The 21,048-nt window shown below is 40.6% G+C and overlaps 2 protein-coding genes across 3 annotated transcripts in view; both read right to left on the minus strand.

Moving 5' to 3' along the window:
* Positions 1–2,743: 2,743 nt before the first annotated feature.
* On the minus strand, positions 2,744–12,109 carry CDK5R1 (cyclin dependent kinase 5 regulatory subunit 1). 2 transcript variants are annotated; one of them, XM_063459334.1, is made up of 2 exons: positions 11,615–12,109; positions 2,744–5,210 (listed from the first exon to the last, which is right to left on the minus strand). In XM_063459334.1, exon 2 carries the CDS (start codon positions 5,106–5,108, stop codon positions 4,236–4,238), a length of 873 nt encoding a protein of 290 aa, XP_063315404.1. In that variant the 5' UTR covers positions 5,109–5,210; positions 11,615–12,109; the 3' UTR covers positions 2,744–4,235. The 2 variants fall into 2 exon arrangements, with proteins under 2 accessions (XP_063315404.1, XP_063315405.1); XM_063459335.1 differs by lacking the exon at positions 11,615–12,109 and adding an exon at positions 11,221–11,429.
* A 7,190-nt stretch (positions 12,110–19,299) lies between these two features.
* Positions 19,300–21,048, minus strand: part of PSMD11 (proteasome 26S subunit, non-ATPase 11) — a 32,583-nt gene continuing 30,834 nt past the window's right edge. The window contains exon 14 of the mRNA XM_063459333.1: positions 19,300–20,051. The gene's annotated coding sequence lies outside the window, so the exon portion shown is untranslated. The remainder of the gene's footprint in view (positions 20,052–21,048) is intronic.

A 21,048-nucleotide genomic window follows, 5' to 3' on the forward strand; every position in this document is an offset into this window, starting at 1 on the left:
CATTTATCCGAACAGACCTGCCCCTCACAGCTACACCCCTAAACTTAAAGTGCCCCTCTTTGCCCATCTAAAATGGTGGGAGGTATGTCTGCAGCTGGTGATGTTTACTCTATGCTGTGCTTACGTCATTTCCCACAAATCTCTTCTTCGAGTCTGCCATTTTGTTTTGTAGTAAGTCAAAACCTAAAACAGAGGAAGCTAACCTTTGACTCTGCAGATACAAAAGAAGCAGAGCTTCCATTTCTGATGTGCATCCTTTTCCATTAAGGTAAATTATCAGAGCCACCACGAAAAAAATGAAAATAAATATAAAACAACCATTTATCTTTAAATATTGATATCGCTTTAAAAGTGAACATGGTTTACCCCTTTGCACATGGCTCCACACATATACACACACACTTTTTACATTTTATTTTTTTTTAAACAAAAAAAATGGAAAATACCACAACGGTTCAACACTGATTCATAATAAGAAAAAAATAAAAATAAAAAAAAATGTGAATTTTATTTTGCCATTATTAACAATATCAGCTGTCCCACGAGCCTTCAATATGCTTTGATTAAATTCCTAATCACTGGCAGTTTAAATGGCATCAACAAATGGCACGCTTCAAAGTTATATAAATATATATTCATAGTCAAGGGGTGTATTCACTAAATTGTGATCTGTGGTGAATTGGCAAGAATTGCAACATTTTGGCACACAGGAAAAAACCAACAACCTTTTTTCTAGTCCTTGACTTTTCAATTTTGGCCCAATCAATTCTTGACAGTTTACATCAGCTCACTGTCTAGCGAGTAACACCCCCTTAACCACTGCAGATTATTTAATCACGTGGATTTTCTTTATTTTGCACCATTTTCGAAAATTCATACAGCGTCTAACTCTTCTACACAGTTATTAATAAGTTCCCTGGTCAGACGAAAGAACAAAAAATAAAAAGTTTACAGTTTTGTGCAAATTATATGCAACTTTTAGACCACAGATTATTATTAAGAAGCCCAAATTTGTATTCCAATATGGGCTAAATTCACATTTAAGGGACATCTACTGTGCCAATAAACTAGTGGCCTAGCCAATTCTATGCCAGACATGTATGCATTAAATATACTGCGTAACGGGAGGCGAACACTTCTTACTCCCACAATGCACCTGGCTAGACCGGTTTCTCATAAAACTGGTTTTGCCATGCATCACATGGCTCAAGGAAGGAAGGAAAATTAGGAGTTAAGCGTTCTCAGTAGTCAGCATACTGGCTTGTAAAGATAATTAGGTGCTTAGTTAAAGTATAATTATACCCAAAATAGAATTTAAGCATAATTGACTTCACAATACTTGCACCATCTCCCTTCCAGATAGTCATTTAAAGTGAAACTCCGCTTTAAAGAAATACAATCTGCAATGTTACATTTCCTATAAACTGTCAGGCTTGGAGCTAATGTTGCACATGAAAAATTAAGCAAATAAAATCCGGTTTAGTCATTAAACGGAGAAATTTGGAGAATCTACGAGAGGATTGCAAATGTTAGACCAGACTAGCTGAGCTGGGGAGTATTCCCATATCAACTACTTTGGCCTAAGATCCTCTCAGCTCCCAGAGGGATCTAGAAGATACACAATATTCCAAATAAGTCTTAAGATCTAAGTTGCCTCTTAGATGTTATGGTGCAAAAGCAAACGGCTAAGCTGGTTTTCCAATTACATTTCTACTAACGTAGAACAGAAAATATACAGTGCAGACCTGCGTTAAATTGATTGCGAACGTGCGTGATGCATCACTTCCAGATATTACTATGATTAAAAGTGCTGCCCCTTTAAGAATAAGTGCCAAGAAGTTGCAGCATGTGCCCTGCTTGGGAACTTCAGCAGAAAGATTAACATTTTACAAGGTAATTAGACTAATCTTTTGAGTGGTTCTCCCTACAATACAGTAAGCTTTAATCCATTTGCTTGGAATGGTGTAGCTCCCTAAGCCTTTCCTTAATGCAAGATAATTTCCATCATAATGCATTGTTTGGTAATTCATTCATGTGAATTTTTGTAGAGAATTCAAAGTGAATTTTGAAATTTAAAGGAACACTCTAGGGTCAGGAACACAAATTAGTATTCCTGACACTATAAGTTGGAAAACGCCATTTAGGCGTCCGATACTCCCTGTGAAAAAGGTGAGATTGCTTAACTTTTTTTCAGCGCTGTGCAGGTCTCCTTATGGCTGGCCACGCCCCCGTTCCGCCTCCCTGATTATCTTGGCCAATCTCGGAAAGCATTGGGAGGCTAATGCACACGCATGGCAAAGTGCAGCCCTGGCCAATCAGCATCTCCTCACGCTGAACCTTGGACAATCAGATTGTGCAGCACTGACCCAGTAAGATCCTGTAGTGGCTGTCTGAGTGACTGCCACTGGAACTGTTCCTAGGAAGTAATGTAAACAGAGAAAAGGCAGTGTTTACATTAAAATGCCTGCAGGGACATACTATACACACCAGTACAGCCACATTAAGCTGTAGTTGTTCTGGTGACTATTGTGTCCGAAATAGCTAAACTGTAAAAAAATTGTCCAAGCCAACTATGCTTCCAGTTCTGCTATTTGGCCTTAAATTTGAAATCAGCTTTGAATTTACAACAAGTCTCACTTTGGTGAATATAATCTCTGCAGGCCTTCAGAACTCCTCAGGACCAGTATCACACACAGTTACTGGGGTGAATAACGCAGTGGCAATAAGTATAAAAAAAAAAACATTTTTACTTATACAGCATTTCTGTGTTTTAGAGAGACTTCAGCTATCCCATAATGCCATGGGCACACTTAAGCATGGCACTGAAGGGGTTACATTTACAAACTATACCAGACAGCCAGGCATGGGAAAGAAGGGGAAAAAAACAAAAAACAACAAAATGAAAAACACAAACTATAACTACCGGTAACTTTTTTAGCTATTGACTTGTGCATGCAGAAATCTCACTAGTGACAGTTCCACTTTAGGATTTAAAGTTATATTACCGCATTGTCAACACAAACACAATTACAAAGTATGCTTGCACTGGTGGTACACCCATAGTCTTCCGTAACAACTACTGCACAGCCTTAGTTATCTGAAAATATTTTGGATCAAACTGAGTTGGTTTATGAGTCTATGCAATTAATTTAGAGGTAGAGATGTCAGATCTACCACGGTTAGAAGGACACGTATCCCTTAAAAATACTGACAGGGAGCACAAGACAATTGCTGTCCTGTGTTGAATGTTAACGTCCTGGAAAACAAAACATAGTGTATCCTACAAACCTATTTAGAGCACATTAATGTAAGCCTGAGTGAATATACTAAAAACAGGTTTGAGAAGAAAAGGGCAAAGTCTAGCGGCTTGCCAGATGACATGATGACACGATTGTACAATAGTTCAATGTAAATCTGTTTCAATATGAAACCAAAAATGTATCCTGTATTCTGTAAATGTGAATATTAACACTTTGAGATCGGTTATTAAAAAAAACAAAAAACGTTATAAACAAGTCAGTTGCCAATTACAAGCCGGCAGTTTATCACGGTCTGATTTAGGGTGTTAGTGGGAGATACTTTCAATTGCCAAAAAATGAAATGTAAATATCAGGATTGCGTTCGCAACAGCAATCATGTCACAATTTTAATAACTCTTACTTTTACGAGGCTTCCAGAATTTTGCATGCCTAACAAGAAGTCTGCAGAGAGAGAATTACAGGCCTGTTCACTAAACTGCAAATTGAAATTTGCTTTAAAAATTGCAGACAATTAACACTTTAGTGAATAATAACCCCTGTTTGTGTGGCCTCGACCATGCTAAATATGCAGAGAATTTAATTACGTAACCTTATATTATTTTTTTAAGATTGCCATGATTGCAGATACTCTTCAATACAGAATTCCTTACATTAACATGCCTGTAAGAAATTCTAGGACAATATTTTAAAGTGGACACCTACCCTGCCATTATGACAGAGTATCTAGTGAACAACCCCCAAGACTGCCTTACTAGCAGACAATTTTACGGTTTGACCTCATGGCATTCAGAATTTTGATGCAGTGATAACTCTACTCAAGGCCAGACGAACACATCAGAGCAGTTTATTTCCTGCATTAATTGCAAACGATGCTCTGGATCTTCCGTACAATCAAAGTCAAACAATACTAGGAATCTCTCCAGAAGTCAGCAAAATATACGGTGTAGTCTTCTTCATCTGGTTTATCTATCTTGCTCACCGGTCCAGCCCAATCAAAAGCCTGGTCTTGTCTTCGTGGCCCCCTTCAGCCTTGAGGTCAGCAAAAATCTGGGTGAAATATTGGGGGTCAGCATTGATCCGGAGCATTTTAGAGCTCATCATATTAATGACAGAAAGACATCGGTCCCAAAATTCTTCCTTGGAGCTCTCAACGAGAAAAGGCTTCAGGGGATAAGAGATCTCATTGCCCATGTAGGAGTAAGAGAGATACACACAGGTCAACAAAGCAGCCTGCAACTCTTGCTCGGTGGTGAGCTCCGATGAGATTACTTCTCGGCAAAGCATGTACAGGAATACTACATTGGCAGGTGTTATGAATCCCTGGTCCTGCCACCCTTGAAGAAGTAAGGATCTGTCCACACTTCGGAGCCATAAAACAGGCTCTGTGGTAGAGAGATGCTTTAACTTATAACATCTACGGCAAAGAAATTCACCCAAACATCTCAGCAACTCGCTGGTGGAAGCCTGGACCACCACCCTTTTTGGTGACACACGAGCCTGCTGCGGTTGAGCTTCCTTGGCTTTAGAAGATACAACATCCTTGATAAGAGAGTCTTTTGAATCTTGAGAAGAGAGATTGGCACAGGAAAGAGATTTCTTCAGATTTTCATTGTTAAGATGTTCAACGTCATTCTGGTAACCACTGTTTTGTAATGCTTTCTTTGATTGCTTTTTCTTGGAAGAGACAGCCACAAGCCTCTTCCAAGGCAAGACATTGATGAAGGAGTGCCTCTTCAAAGATTTCCCATTCTTGCTGTTTTGGACGGCTGTATAGTGGCCTACACTTGACCCTCCATCAAACAGACTTGCCTTGCGATAGCTTGGGGACACGGAGAGTACAGTGCCCATGATTTTGGGGGACTGGATTTTTCTGTGAAAACCGGGTATTTTTCAGCAGGTGAAAGGAGTGTTTAGCATCATTTCAGGATTTGTAAAATTAGTATGGAGAACCTAGATGAAAAAGAAGAAAAAAAATATTTCACAGTTTATATAAAATGTCAAAAGCTTAATTGTTAATAATCCCTTGAACTTCCCCTTTTGCATTACTTTTTATAACAGAACAATTTGCTAAATCCCCCCCCACTGTGACTGCCTGGATGTTTGAGGTTACTGTACTGTGTGTTCTTGGTGCTTTGCTTTGGCTAGGAGGATGGGTGAGGTCCTAGCCTAGGGGACCGTTGATTTTAAAGATGACCTGGACTAAACCTAGGCTTATTTCAGTAAAATAAACCAGAATAGGGCCAACAAAGCATTATGCGAAATGCAGTATATAAAGTGTTTGGCCACCTATGCTACCTAATATGGATATGTCGGGGTGTTTTACAGTTAAGCAATAGATTTTTGGTTTTGTGTGGATATGAAACCAAAGCCCCCCTAAGACATTGAGAGAACATTTATGAAACGGAGACATGGATTTATGGTCATGTTATATCATCGGTAAATATTTATTATTATTCAGGGTTATTTGCTACAAGTGGGTATTTAAAAGCAAATTTTAAATTTTAGGTTACAAAAAGCTGAACTAGAAACACAGACTTATTTTAGCCAAAAATGACAAATTCAGTTTGAATTGGCAGCACTTCACACTTTAGTGAAAAACCCTTAAAATGTTCACATATTGTGCATTCATCAGTTAGCGCGCTGACTAAACTGATTGATTGCTCTAAGAAATCAAAGACAGACACTAAGGAGATAAAGGAATCCCCCGCCTCTTTGGAAAGGTGACTGCGTTGTCACATGCTTTGTTACCAGTCTGTAAAAAGAACAAAATGGCAAAGACGTGAATTTCAGGACGAGGACAAAAGTACAGAGAAAGTCCCCATCGTCAACTCTGACCACAAATTCAACAACAACAGAACAAGTGGCAAGTGCGATATTTCAACCGAAAATGTCCAAACGTTGCCCTTAGCCGTCGTTGGACCAGAAACCTTGTGTTTATAGTCCAACAACAGCTAAAGGGGACCAAACTGGATGGTCCTAGGTTAAACCTCAAAGTGCTGGGTGGGTTGCTTGATGTTCGATGTAAATCAGGGACACTAAATAACAAAAGTCCATTCCACATGTTGCAGTTTACATCAAGGTCTGAAATCTATGGACCAGTCATATAAAAGAGCTTATGACAGGGGGACATGTAATGGTGAGAAGATGTGCATCAAGGCACTGAGTTCTTGCATTTTACTGGAATGGTTTGTGCATGACCTGTGCTGATGGATTGCTTTAAACATCATTGCTGTCCTATGTGATGTTCTCTTTAACAAGGATGCAGTACAGTTGTTTTTTGGGAGGGTACCAAAGTGGGGGGGGGAGGAGATTTTGGATTATCTTTTGGGATATGTGGGAGAAATGTATTGATCAAAAATAGTTGTAGAAAGGAGGATGATGATGCAAATCACTGCTACTTTATCAATAAAAAAATTATAATTTGTCTGGGGAAAGGAACAGTGTAATAATTAGGAGAATGGCAACAATCATATTGGAATTCCAATAATGTATTAGTGATGGTTTAGAAAGGGAATTGGTGTAATGGGTGATGTTTGATAGAAGAAAAATACGGATATGAATTGGTCGGAAGTTGAAGTAGGAATACAATGGTGTGAAGATGGCTCAATCATGTATCCAAGGTCCATAGGTCGCACAAGCAGATGCTAAGAATTCTATGAGACACATTAGCTGTCAGGGCTCCTCTCCCCTTACCGGCCAGCGAGCGGCGTCCTCTCTTCTTGACACGCCGATCGCGTCCTCCTCTTCTCCTCCCAGTGGCAGCATGTATAACGCTGCACGCTGGGAGCCGGCACAAATATCTGAACACCGGGGTCACTCACGTGACCCGGCGTTAAAGCTACAGCACAATAATCACAATTGGAGGTATAGATATCCCCCACGTGTTATTGTTAATTCTGATTGGAAGTTATCCAATCAGAATTAAGCACAGGATTTATATACTTACCTTTCCTGTCTCTCAGTGCCCTGTTGTGGTCTTTGATACCTGTATTGCTTTTTGCTCGTGTGTCTTTCTGGTTACCGAATATTTGGCTTGTTATTCCGATTCTCCTGCTTTCTCCATTCCTTTGACCTCGGCTTGTTTCTCGTTCTCCTGTTTTATGGCTCCCTTTACTTAGCTTGTCTCCTGACTATTCTTTGTGTGCTTAACCCGGCCATTCTATTTTTTTTTTGGATGTTTTGCTGCATAAACAAATGTTGATGCAACTACTGGGGGGTATTTTTTTTTTAAATTTGTATTTTATTAGAGTTATACACATGTATACTTTTGTACCATTATATATGAGATATAAGCATTTAGAGAATCTGGTAGATCTCAATATAGATCAGCAAACACGGTTACAGCAGGTTGCGATAAAGATTAAAGACATACAAAAACAAGAGACAAAAGACAGGGGGAAGGCTCTGAGCAAAAGCAATAGTGTTTGTCCAGTGGTTAGGTCTAGCTATAGGTCACATGGGTGGCCGGCAACTGCGTATATGACGCCTAAAGCAACGTAGATAGCATATAAACTGATTAACAGTAACAGCTATGGCATGTCCGTACTGTCCCTGGTGTTAGGTGCGTGTGTCTTGGCCAAGCCGCTCCGTGGTTTCACTCCTCCCGAGGTCCCTTTCTCGTGCGGTGTATCGGCTCGGTTTGCCTCTTCCGATGCGCCGGCAGCTGGTAGCCCCAATTTATGAAAGAGTGTCTCTGGGTTGTCCGAGGAAGTCAGAGTGAGCATTTCCGTGCCTTGTGTAACGGCCAGCGAGCTCTCTGCGTTCCAGCGGTATTTCACTGAGCAGTCTCGCAGCCTCTTGAGCTGCCTTCGTTCTGCCAGGACAGGGAATGGGAGGTCGCTGTAAATAAAAATGACATGGCCTTCAAAATGCACCTGACCCACAGTCCTAGATTTGTTCAGGATGGCGGACCGCACCGCAACGTCTCTGGTTGTTACGATAACGTCTCTTGGTGCGTCCGCTGGTGCTGCTGCAGCCTTGCGTACCTGAAAGGCGGCCTGGATGCATGAGGTGTCTGCGGCTATTTGAACACCCATCGAGGCAATCAGCCTTTGGACATATGGCCTTACGTCCCCCCCCCATCTACCTGTTCAGGTATGCCTCTCAGGCGTACGTTTCGTCTCCGGTGTCGGGACTCCAGTGTAGTCACCATTTTGTGTAGTTGCTTGACCTGTGAGACTAAACCCTCCACCTGTTGTACAGTTGTCTGGAGTTGTGTGTCTCGTGCCTGCTCTCTGACCTCGACCTCTGACACTTTGTGCTGCAGGGCCTTTATGTCGGCTTGTGTTTCTTGGAGGTCTGACTTCCACACTTTTCTCAGGTCCACCAGTAGCCTCTTTATGTCTCCCTTAGTGGATGGGGATGAATCTTCATCTGAGTCAGCTCTTAGGTATACTCCAGCTGGGTGAGGTGGATTACTTGATTCCTCCTCTTCAAGGGAGTCATCAGAGGCCCCTCGCTCGCTGTAGTGGTCGGGTGCCATCTTTGCCAGTGCTGGAGGGGGTGTTCTCTCAAAGGACAGTCTTATATCCTGCAGTGCATTCCTCTCCATCTGCACTTGTCTCCTGTGCTTGCGCCCCATGTTTGCTGTGGGTTGTTTAGGGTGCCAGGATTACCCTCGCCGGCTGGGGGGGGGGGGGCGGGGGTAGTCTCTGGTTGGATCTACACCGTGTGTTAAGCCTCCAGGTACCTGAGCAGCGGGGTCGGCCGCCTCCTGTCTGCGCACGTGTGGTAGGCCGCGGTCGCGGCTCGTGCCATCGCCGATGTCGGAGTTTCACTTTTTTTTGGTTTTGTTCGGCTCAGGATACTCTCCGGGTGCCTCTCCAGACTCTGGTAAGTGTCCCGGTTGTGAATGGGCTCGGGTCGAGTAGCACGAGTCCCAGTGTAGGTGCTCTTTTGCCGGAGCTCTGGCGAGTTGCGTCCTAACCCGGCCATTCTAAGGACCAGTACTGCACCCTTTACTATCTGTGACCTGTTAGCGTGTTAGGTTCCCGAATCGTGACATAAGCATCCTGTCTCTAACACCATATGTCAGTTTGAAAGCGAAAATGTTGGCTGTTGTGGGTATAGCTTATATTTAAAGCTACATTAAAGGAACAGTATAAGGTCAGGAACACAAACATGTATTCCTGACCCTATAGTGTTCAAAATACTATCTAGCCCCCCTAAATATAGTAAAATGTTATCTTTATTCCAGTCTGCTGGCTCTGTCCCTGATCTGCCTGCTTGGCTGACATAACCAGAAATGATTATATCAGCCAATCACAATACTTTCCCATATGAAAGCATTGGATTGGCTGAGATTGTCAATTCTGATGATGTCAACCAAGGAGGCAGGTCGATGGGCAGAGCCAAACACCACCTTGGCCAATCAGCATCTACTCATTGAATCAATGCATCTCTATGAGGAAGATCCAGTATCTCCATGTAGAGGGTGGAGACACTGGATGTCAGCACTGCTCCAGGAAGCAGCTCTAGCAGCCTTCCGAGGAGTGGCCACTGAAGGTATCCCTAGGTTGTAATGTAAACACTGCATTTTCTCTGAAAATACATTGTTTACTGTAAAATGCCTACATGGACTGACTATGCTCACCAGAACAAATACATTAAGCTGTAGTTGTTCTGTTGACTATAGTGTCCCTTTAAGTCAAGAGGCAGTGAAATAATACTTTATTGAAAGGGTTATAGGTGCACGGTGTAGCCTGCAAGCAAAGAGGGTTAGGCCTAATGCAGTGATCTAAAAATATAAAATAAAAAATAGCACCAATGACTTGGGAAGGGAATATGTGTGAACATGACCAAATAGATTTTGATGTGATAAGGTCAATGCTTCTATAACTAATCTTAAAAATCTGCTAAGAAGTAGACGATGCAAATTAGCAATATGTGCATGCATTTCAAAGAGGCTAAGATTATTGATGCAAAGTAATGACTGTGAAATTGTGCGTGGTGTTGGGGGAGGGAGACGACTCTTTATGGGAGTGTGCCCTCAAGAAAGGTGGTTATAACAGGAGGGGTAGGGTATATGCAGGATGGCATAAAATAAAATGGTTGGTGGTATTTGAAGATTTAATTTAAGAGGTTACGGCTGTTGACAAGTAAATGGAATTATAAATGAAGGTTTATCAAGAGGAGTTATTGCCTTGGTGATCAGGGGTGTTTGCAAGCGGGGGTTATATCTGTGACAGTATGGTGGGGCAGCTGTTAGAGGGGGAGGAGGGGGCTATATTAGTAAGGTGGATGGGGTATTTGCAGAAATCATGGCTCTGAGCAATGAAAGAGAATTATAAAGGCGGAGGCCATTTTGAAGCGTTATGGTTTAGAGTTGGGTAATGTGTTCGTCAGACCCACCAGATCTGCCTTGAGACATAAGACTCCCTCAATTGCTTTATTCAGTTGCACAAGATCCTCGCCAACATGTTATATGCAGATAACAAGGCACCCAAATTTCATCTTGCAGTCCCTTTAATTGTCACAATTATACAACCAAAATACCCCAAGGAAACCTGGGGGGGGCTTGTCATCTATACATAACACTGGGCTCCCTCGTGTAATTGAGCAGGCAATGAAAAAAAAGCTGCCATGTGGTATACAGCATTAATATGCTGCAGGGAAGATGTCAAATAATCAAGGTGGCTGGTCTACTAAATTAACTGTTTTGGTTGCAGTATATGGACCCTGCACACTGCAAGGCAGAATCTCTCATTGCGGTGCCTATTATCATGAAGAATAAATGTGTGTCCAAGAAACATGGTGGATACAACATGTCAAACACAGGGCATCAGATAAAAAATATTTAAGCTGTATTCACCAGACAATCTTGCAGACCCTTTGCAGAATAAACATGTATACTATGTGTTTGCATTCAGCAGAAGATGTGATCTCTTAACAAACGTCATTATTTAGCATGTCAAACCACCCACATAATAATAATACAGTAAGGGACAGGATGAAGAATTACCTTGTGGACTTAGTGAATCAGATTCAGCAGCCTGACGGAGATCAGCTGAGCACAGAGTAACCTCATTACTATGGAGAACCTATTGTTCTTTGCTACCATTAACAATGATCCTATGGCATTTCAGCATGCCAGAAACTCAATTATCCTGCAGTCATTTAGGAGAGGGAGGTGGGGGGGGGAGGTGGATTGACACTAGTGCAGATTGCAGAAGGACCACTGGAACACTGCTTGTTTATGTAAACATTCTATTAACCTTTTCATTGCCAGGGAGATGGGAGCCACCACTCCCCTGTCACTGAATAGATTACAGACACACTGCAAGGCAGGCTATGAATAACAAAACATTTAATGAACAGTAACCCCCACATCCATGATCACATATTGGATATCATACCTCTGAAATGCCGGTGTCCAATTATTTAATCCAAGGGGTTCTTCTTACCCCCTCCTGTTCCATCCCAGCACAATACCTCGATTGCTGGACCAGGTTTGGGGTGCAGCAAGGTTGGAGGGTTCGAATTTGTATCCAGTTTATGACCTGATCTGGGATAATAATAATTCAGATTAGGGCTTTCATTTGATCTGGTGCTGGATCCAGTTGGTTCCGATCACATCAAGCTCTCATCAAAGCAGGTCCAGGCTGCAGTCCATTTAAATCAGGGTGCAGATACAGAGGCTTCTGAATGTATATATGATGATGATGATGATGGTAAGCTTTGCGGTCAATTCGCTGGGGATTAATCCACGATGGCTTTGTTCAGTCTTAACAGCCCATCTTCCAGTGTCTCCAGAGGACCTTGTTTATTGATGTACTGTTTGTAGGTGTCTGCCTGTGTGCACCGTGCGAGCACAGCTCCGCCTACACTAAGTACATAGAGCTTTGGAACATCTGTCCTTCTTTATGACATAAAGACAATGGCTTCAGCCCTTCCCACTTCCGAGGAAGCACCTGCAGTTCCACTTGATGACCACTAGAGGAATTCCACTCCTAGCCTGGTGGACATTAATCCTCCATCTTGCAATGGGGTACAATGGGCTATATTAACCCCACAAATTTTGTAATAATGTACCAGGAGTTCATTTTATTATTCTGAGTTTATTCAGTAAACAGCAAAATTTGGGCAACATTCTCCAACTCTGCTATAGTCAAGGCTTGGATAATTTAGTCTACATTTTGCAATTCGGTTTCCTGTTATTATTATTATTTTACTATTTATATAGCACCATCAGATTCCATAGCGCTGTACAATGGGATTTAATAATTATTATTTTTATTGGCATTTATACAGTGCCAGCTTATTCCAGAAGGCGTTAAAATTTTAGAAAAGGGGGAATTTAACAATCAATGAGACCATTACAAAATGTTACAGAAACAATCGGTTGATGACGACCATGCTCAAAAGAACTTACAGTTAATTCAATGCAATTCCGTGTTAAGAGACTAAAAACCCAGAGAATTAAAGTTTAAAGGGACACTATAGTCACCAAAACAATGTTAGCTTGATGAAGCAGTTTTTGTGTATAGATCATGCCTCTGAAGTATCACTGCTCAATTATCTGCCATTTAGGAGTTAAAACACTTTTGTTTCTGTTTATGCAGCCCTAGCCACAAACCCCATGGCTGTGACTGACAAAGCCTGCATGAAAAAAAAAATGCTTTCACTTTCAATCAGATGCAGCTCAATCTTAAAGTTTTCATCGCCTGCTTTGTAAGTTGAACTTTAATCACACACAGGAGGCTCATGTAGGGTCTAGCAATCTATTAACAGAGCAGGAGATAATAAACAATACATTAAACAAAATTTGCAATAAAGGAAATATACAAACATTAGATGACTCTTTACAGGGAGTGTTTGGGAAGGATGTGCAAGTCACATGCAGGGAGGTGTGACTAGGATTCATAAACAAAGGGATTTAACTCCTAAATGGCAGTGAATTGAGCAGGAAGACTGCAGGGGCATGATATATATATATATATATATATATATATATATATATATATATATATATATATATACCAAAACTGCTTTATTAACCCCTTAAGGACCAAACTTCTGGAATAAAAGGGAATCATGACATGTCACACATGTCATGTGTCCTTAAGGGATTAAGCTAAAGTTATATGTGATTATAGTGTTCCTTTAATTTATCAAATCTGGAATGCTTGTCATACCTACATATACGGCAGCCACATTTGATACCCTCTGCTAATCTAAGTTAGATTTAAAGTAACACTCAAGACACCATCACCACTACAGCCTGCTTTAGTGATGATAGTACCAAGGGTAGCCTGGTGCCCTCCAAGTAGTCAAACTGTTTGAAAACAGTTCCCTCCATTGAGCTAGGTCTGGCAATACTCCGCCAATAAAGCAGCTCTTAGATCAGTGGAGATAATAGAAGCTATAGAAGAGGTGGCGAGTGATGCACCACAGAATTCAAACCATTCAAGGGGTTTGACTACTTACCCTGGGAGCGTGGCATGACACCCTTGGCATCAAGACCTCATCAATGGACTGCAGTGCACCACTTTTCAGAACACAACAGTTTAATAAAGCAATACCACCGAAAGATTATTTTCCCATATTGGCTATTTTGAACGTGAGTCACTTAGCTATACTTATCTTGTTTGGAGAACAAACTTACTGGCATCAGGGGACATGCTGTGCCAAGCCTGTTATGTTAATTAAATTGATACCTTCAGTGCCATGCACTTGAACAGCACTAGTTTAGTAATGTGGACTGTGTACACCTTCATATACATTTATCTGTGAACTCTCTAGCAAGAATGAGTGCACCCAAGGCTTCATGGGGACACTAGTCACGTGAGAAAACACAGCAGGGGGTACTTGTAATAATAATTGAGTAACTGTTGCACCAAATAAGGTGACAGTTTCACTTTAAGCTTGATGAGCAAGCAGTTGGTGAGAGTTTCTTCTTTGCTACTGCAAGTTGTCACACGTTTTAGGAAAGCAAAGCTAACAGGGTTATTCACTAAAAGTGAGAATCTTCACGTTAGTTATAACGCTTTAAGTGTCTGAGCTTTATCGATAATGTCATTGTAGCAGGAGCTTTGTTGCTGGACTCCCGCTCCCTTTAATTTCTGCTAGAATAGAATTATGGGGATTGTGGTCACACAGCATCTACAGGCTCAGTGTTGGACAAAGCGGCCTTAACCCCTTAAGGACACATGACATGTGTGACATGTCATGATTCCCTTTTATTCCAGAAGTTTGGTCCGTAAGGGGTTAATGGGACTTATTTTCTCTGGCACTTGGCGGAAACTCCGAAACTTAAAAATAAATAGTGTGAAAGACACAGTAAAGGTAGTGTGTGTGTCACCTGAAACTCAAGTTGTTACAAGCACAAGGCTGTTGCCCCAGGGTAGTAGGTGACGGGAAACTACATGAGACAAGGAAGAAAAATACTCAAAATAAATTAAAGACCTTTTCCGTGAACCCACGATTGTGGGACAATTTTTTAACGGCATGATTAGAACCTTAAATTAGGTCGTTCAACATTGCCTATGGGGACGTTTTTTTTAAACGCAGATATAGGTGCATGTAGTGTAGATTTTGATACAAGCATCCTTTGTTTTCTATTAAACAGCGAATTAAAGTTAATTGGCAAATTTTAGGCAGTAATAGTTTCTGGAACAATTTTCCAACTCAGCTTGGCCGTTTTAGTCTCAGTTTAGCAATTTACTTCTAATATCATTACAATTCAAGGTTTAGTGTATGAAACCAACAGTGGACCATTTCACCACCATCCTTTATCTGTAGATTTTCTATGAGAGGTACAAAGTATTCACATTTAAATATAACAGATTACCACTCAGAATGTTGTCTCCAAGTATGCCTGCTTTGCATACAGGTGTTGACTTTCACGTCTCGTGACCTCAGTGTGTCATAAAAACAAAAAAACATGTTCCTTTATGAACAGGAGGGCAGAGGTGATCGGTCTTAAACTGTAGTAAAAACAGGAAACAAAAAGGGTCTATTCACTAAATAGTGACTTGATAATCAAATTTCAAAATTGAAAAAAAATCTACAACTTGGCTATAGTCACAGTGTGGCTATTTATGGCTGAAATCTTCAGTTGACAGTTTTTTGCTGTTTAGTAAATAAAGAATTTATATGTGAGGGGGTTAAAAAAAAAAAAAAAAAAAAAAGTAGACTTGTGCACAAATCCTTTCACCTGCAACGAACGATTAAAATTCCTGTAAATCTACCCAAACCAATCCAAATGTCCAGGATTTATGTGAAAAATTAAATAATTTGGGCGTAGATTAACAGGAATTAATACAGTCGTCACAGAAAATGATTTATGCAAAAGAAAAAAAAAAACATCCATCACTCAGGGTTGCAGTCTGCCCCATTTAAAAAATAAAATAAACTAATAAAGCACTAAAACGTAAACAAGTAAAATAAAGGCGTAATAGATTTTTTTTTAGATTTGTTTTTACTGCAGTGAGCCCTCTTTACAGTTTTTTTGTTTTCAAAGTGAGTACTGAGACTATCCCACAATCCCCTGCCTAGCAGAATGGTATGGGATATGGCATTCAACACCTGATGTAGCCTGGTTCATTAACAGACTTATGATGCAGCGTCTTCTATTCTTGTGCCTTTATGAAACCTATAAGGGAGGCTGTCAAGGGAGATGAGAACATGTATGGAATGGGTATAGACCTATATGACTTTATATCTATATATTTTTGGGAAGCATAACTGCTGAAGTGATGAATCTATTCAAGGCAGTGGTCTTACAGCTGCAGCATATGTCGAGGAACTGTGCAAGGAGCCTAAATTGTTTGGGTGCTTAAAACTGTAGACATACAGGCGTAGCCTTAAAGAGCTGGTCCATCCAGATAAAATTCCTGTCAATCATCAAATTAATCTGTTCAGAATTGTGTTACCTGTGGATTCTACAGGTAAGATTGATTTGTTTCAGCATTAACAGGAATGACATTCAGACAAAAATGCTCAAATGAATCTTTGCTTTAAGTCTAATTTTCATTTCAGTATTAAAGCACTACAGATGTCTGATATCATACAACTTGGTTGCCTTGCTGTAAAACCATTGCTTAACCAGAAACATCTTACCGGTAGATATGTCTATGTGTAAGCCACATCACCACCTCACTGACCTATCTTAACAGGGTTCAGAATAAAATCCATTAAAAAAGCATGAAGAGAGCTCCAAGTATACTTATGATAACAAAAACACTGAAATCTCAGTTGAATGTAATCTGATAGCTGCAAACATGTTTTGCATTCGGATTGTTCTTAAAGGTAAAGGGACAATATTGGTCACCAAAACAACTTTAGCTTAATGAAACAGTTTTAGTCTATAGACCATGTGTGCGATGTTTCACTGTTCAATTGTCTGCCACTTATGAGTCAAAACATTTTGTTTCTGTTTACGCAGTCCTGGTCACACCTTTCCTGGCTGTGACTGACACAGCCTGCATGAAAACGAAATGGTTGCATTTTCAATTAATTGTAACTTACTTTAAAAGTTTTTATCTCCTGCTCTGTAAATTGAATTTTAATCATACACAGTAGGCTCCTGCAGGGTCTAGCAAGCTATTAACAGAGCAGGAGATAAGAAATTCAAATGACACAGGATTTGCAATAAAGGATATATAAACATTAGATTACTCTTTACAGGAAGTGTATGGAGGTGTGACTAGGGCTGCATAAACAGTGATCTAGCTCCTACATGGCAGAGAATTGAGCAGTGAGACCGTGAGGGCATGAGCTATACATCAAAACTGCTTAATTAAGCCAAAGTTGTTTTGGTGACTATAATGTTTCTTTAAATACAATATAATATTTTTGGAATGTGCTCTTTACGTCAAACTGCAGTCTAAAACATTAGCTCTACTATTTGTCATATTGCAACCAAATTCTTAAGTTACATGACACCAATGTTATAGACATCGGAAGGACGCGAGTATGAGATGATACTGCAACAAATCAAATACACAGTTTGAACACGGAAAGAATATTGTTCAATAAATCTATAAATTGCTTGAAGATTATGACCTGGTGTAGACTTGTATAGTCTGATGCTACAAACTGTATGAACTAAATGTCATTTGGAATGTGGTGGTTCAGTTACAAACTGGGCTGTAGAGAAGATACTGCAGGCTGTGCTATCGTTTGTTGATCTTCCCACGTTTTTGAAATAGATGAGAAGTAGACTGCTTGATGATAAACACGGTCACATTTTGACAAAAAGCATCTTGCGCATAAGATAAAACAGACTACTTTATCTTATCATATCGTGTGATGCTTTTCAACTCAGTCTACTTTTTTTTTTTTTTTAATACCGATTCTATGTTTATGACAAACTCAAAAGTGAAAAATCCACTTTAAAGGGAAATCATAGGCACCGAGACCACTTCATCTCATTAAAGTGGTCTGTGTGCACTTTCCCTGTCCCCTTAAAGGGAACCTATGGTGTCAGGAAAACAAACTTGTTTTCCTGGCACTATAGCTTCCCCCCTCTGTCAAGCCTCCCCCACCCACATAGTGCAGAAGGGATTAATAACCCTTTCTGTCACATACCTGGGTCCAGCGCCAATGTCCCTCGGTGCTGGCTTGGCTCAGCTCAGCGGGGGAGACCTGCCGCGCTCGCATTAGGATTTCCCCAAAGGAAAACATTATTCAATGCTCTCCTATGGGGATTCTGGTGATGCTGGAAGTGCTCATGCATAGCGTGAGAACGTCCAGCGTCATTTAGGCGACCAAAAGTCACCGATCCACCCGGCAGTCCTTCTAGTGCCTGTCTGGTAGACAGCCACTAGAGGAGTTGTTAACCCTAGCAGGTAATTATTGCAGTTAATAAAAACTGCAATAATTACATGCTCAGGGTTAAGCGTGATGGGAGTTTGCACCTAATGAGCTGAAGTGGTCTGGGTGCCTACAGTGTCCCTTTAACGTTGCAATCTAAAAAACACTGCAGTTTCAGAAGAAGTGCAATGTTTATGTTAAGACGGCCTCTAGTGCAGGGGTTTCCAAAAGGTAGATCCCCCAGATGTTTTAAAACTGCAAGTTCCATGATGCCATGTCATTCTAACGGCATGCATCTGGGGATCTACCTTTGGGGCATCCCTGCTCTAGTGTTGGTCTACCTGAAAACCACTACAGGCACTTCCTGCTGTTTCATGGAGTTTGAGTACAGGATGTAGGAAAGTATTAATTCAATGCTTTCCTATAGGGAAGGCCTAATGCGTGCATGGCGTTCAACATTCATGCAAATTGGCCCCCTCTCCCTTCCCTTGGCGGGGACAGCAAGTGTTATTTAACCATTTGAGTACTGGGTGGAGGGGGCAGAGGAACACTTTAGTGTTAGGAATACAAAACTGTATTCCTAACACTATAGTGTTCCTTTAATATATAATTTGGAGGAGGAGAGAAGGGAAGCTGATGAGCATTTTCACACAGTGAACACACAAGTTTAATTCAGTCACTTATTATTAAACCCAAAATGATGTAACACTAAATCGTCTCATAAGCTTGCTTAATCAATACCAGGAGTGACGTTGGTCCAACCAAAAATCAAGATCATGACAGAGGTGCACAGTCTAGCACTCTGTACATAAGGGGATTACTATACTTCATATCTGCTAGGGTTTACCAGATAGCCCACATATATCTATACCAAGTGGTGGTGTAGGTCAGCACTAGAAAAATAAAAACGCAGAGGGTGGAAATATTTCTAACGCCATTTTGTCTTATATTTTAAACTCCCGAGTGTATATACACATCACAAGGTGATTTCATACATTTTCTATGGGCTCCTTTATTTAAAAGAAATATCTGGTCATTCTTCATCCATGTGTTGTTTTTTTTTTTTTTTTTTAATCTCCATAATAATTACTTTTCCTTTGTTGCTGTGTTCGGAAAAGCTACAAAAAGATTGTCATCCGTTTTGAATATCGATGCTCATTCGCAATGAACCCTAACAGGGACAATGCAGTAAGTTGTTGTAACACATCTAGTGCGAGCTGAGTCCACAAAGCAAGACAGGCTAACACAAACACCTTTTGTATACTTCAAAAAGAGAAAAGGGCAAAAAAAAAAAAAAAATACCTTTATTGGAACACATCTGAACATCAGATATACTCTGGTTTCAGCTTGGTGGAAATTGTGCACCCTTCATGGGATAGCAAGACCCAAATATTAACTGGGCATCGGCAGGAAAGGGGCATAATTTAGATAGGAGGTTGGCGGGGGCAGAAATATATATTTATATATAGCTATATACAGACATATATCCCTGTAAGCAGCCATCCCAATTTATTTTTTAAAAGTAGGGGTTCCATGAAGCAGATCCTTGGCCCTTGCACTCCTTCCATACCCAGATGAGAATTCAATTGGAGTTGGCTGTGTTTTGAAACCGTGAGACAAAAATTAAGAATTTGGGAACACTGGTATCGTATTTGCCTGGGAACACAGGCCAGTTCATAGGAACCCCACCATCCCCATTTCTCCGCTTTAGGTAAGTACACAAAAAAATCCCTATAAAACAAGCAAGTGTTAATTACTACAACCCATCCCACAATGTGGGTTTGCTCACTCAGTAGAAATATATAGCCCCAGAAACAGGTAAGGGCCCCAGTACTTAATGTTGCAGCCACTGATAAAATGGTGCGGAGGATTTTTTTTTTTTTTTTTTTAGAGTGAAAACAAAATGTATTAGGAGGGATGATAAAAAATAAAAGAATTCCCCGCAGTGCCCCTCTGCCCCGATCCACCATCCCGCATGAGAAGAGGTGTCTGTTGCTCCTGCTGCTCAGAATTTTCAATGGCTGATGAGTCCAGGGCCTGTGAAAAGAGAACATTTGTTACACATTGGTAATACATCTCCTAAAGCCGGCCTAGGCAACCTTAGGCACGCAGATGTTTTGGACTACACCTCCCTTGATGCTTTGCCAGCATGTGTGTAAGAGCATTATGGGGGATGTAATCCACAACATCTGGAGTGCCGACGGTTGCCTATCCCTGTCTAAAGAATAAGATATTGCAAGCAAAACAGTTGTGTGGACGCAGAAACAAATTTGGGCAATAAATAAAAGAATAGCAGCTGACCCTTCGCTCCAACCAAGAACAAGTTAATCAGTGTTTTTCACACCAGTTTTAATATGAGAAAAGAAAATACTCTGATACATTTATCATAGGTCAATGCCATTACAATGATCCACTTTCATTCCAAACACACCAGCAATACAGTTGAGGTCAGTATTTTGCAGCTTCAGGATATTTCATTACTGCTCACATGGATAAATATTGTATAATGAAAAACGTCAACTACACTGATGTTAACTGTCCGGCTGGAGATCGAGGTTTTGTTGCAAAACAACATTATTTTTGATGTTTACAAGGCCTCACCAAGATAGTGAGGTAGGATGTGTGGCAAGACTATTTCCTGTACGTGTGGTGGGGAATACAGAAGTGGTAGAGACGTTAAAGAACAGAGATCAGCAAAGTGCTTGACCAAGAAAATATTGCACAGGCCGTGCTGCAATTAAACCATATGAACTAATCTATAGAGTGTTTTATTTATTAAAGTCTGACCGTCATACCTTGGGACATCCCGCTGAAGGAGTCCTAGAGGCTGTCAGAGCTGCTGAATCTAACTGCATTTTATCTTTGATGCCAACGAATGCAATAGTAAATGAAAAGAGCACTTTTATCGTCAGTGTTTTTATCAAGGCGTTTAGAAAACAGACACTGCAAATATGGTAGTGACATATCCAGGCATAGGCAAAGCTATTAATATTATGGTACAATGTATAGAATAATCTCTAAACATATCAGAAGT

Source organism: Pelobates fuscus, chromosome 6, assembly GCF_036172605.1.
Source record: "Pelobates fuscus isolate aPelFus1 chromosome 6, aPelFus1.pri, whole genome shotgun sequence".
In the NCBI taxonomy this organism is placed as follows: domain Eukaryota; kingdom Metazoa; phylum Chordata; class Amphibia; order Anura; family Pelobatidae; genus Pelobates; species Pelobates fuscus.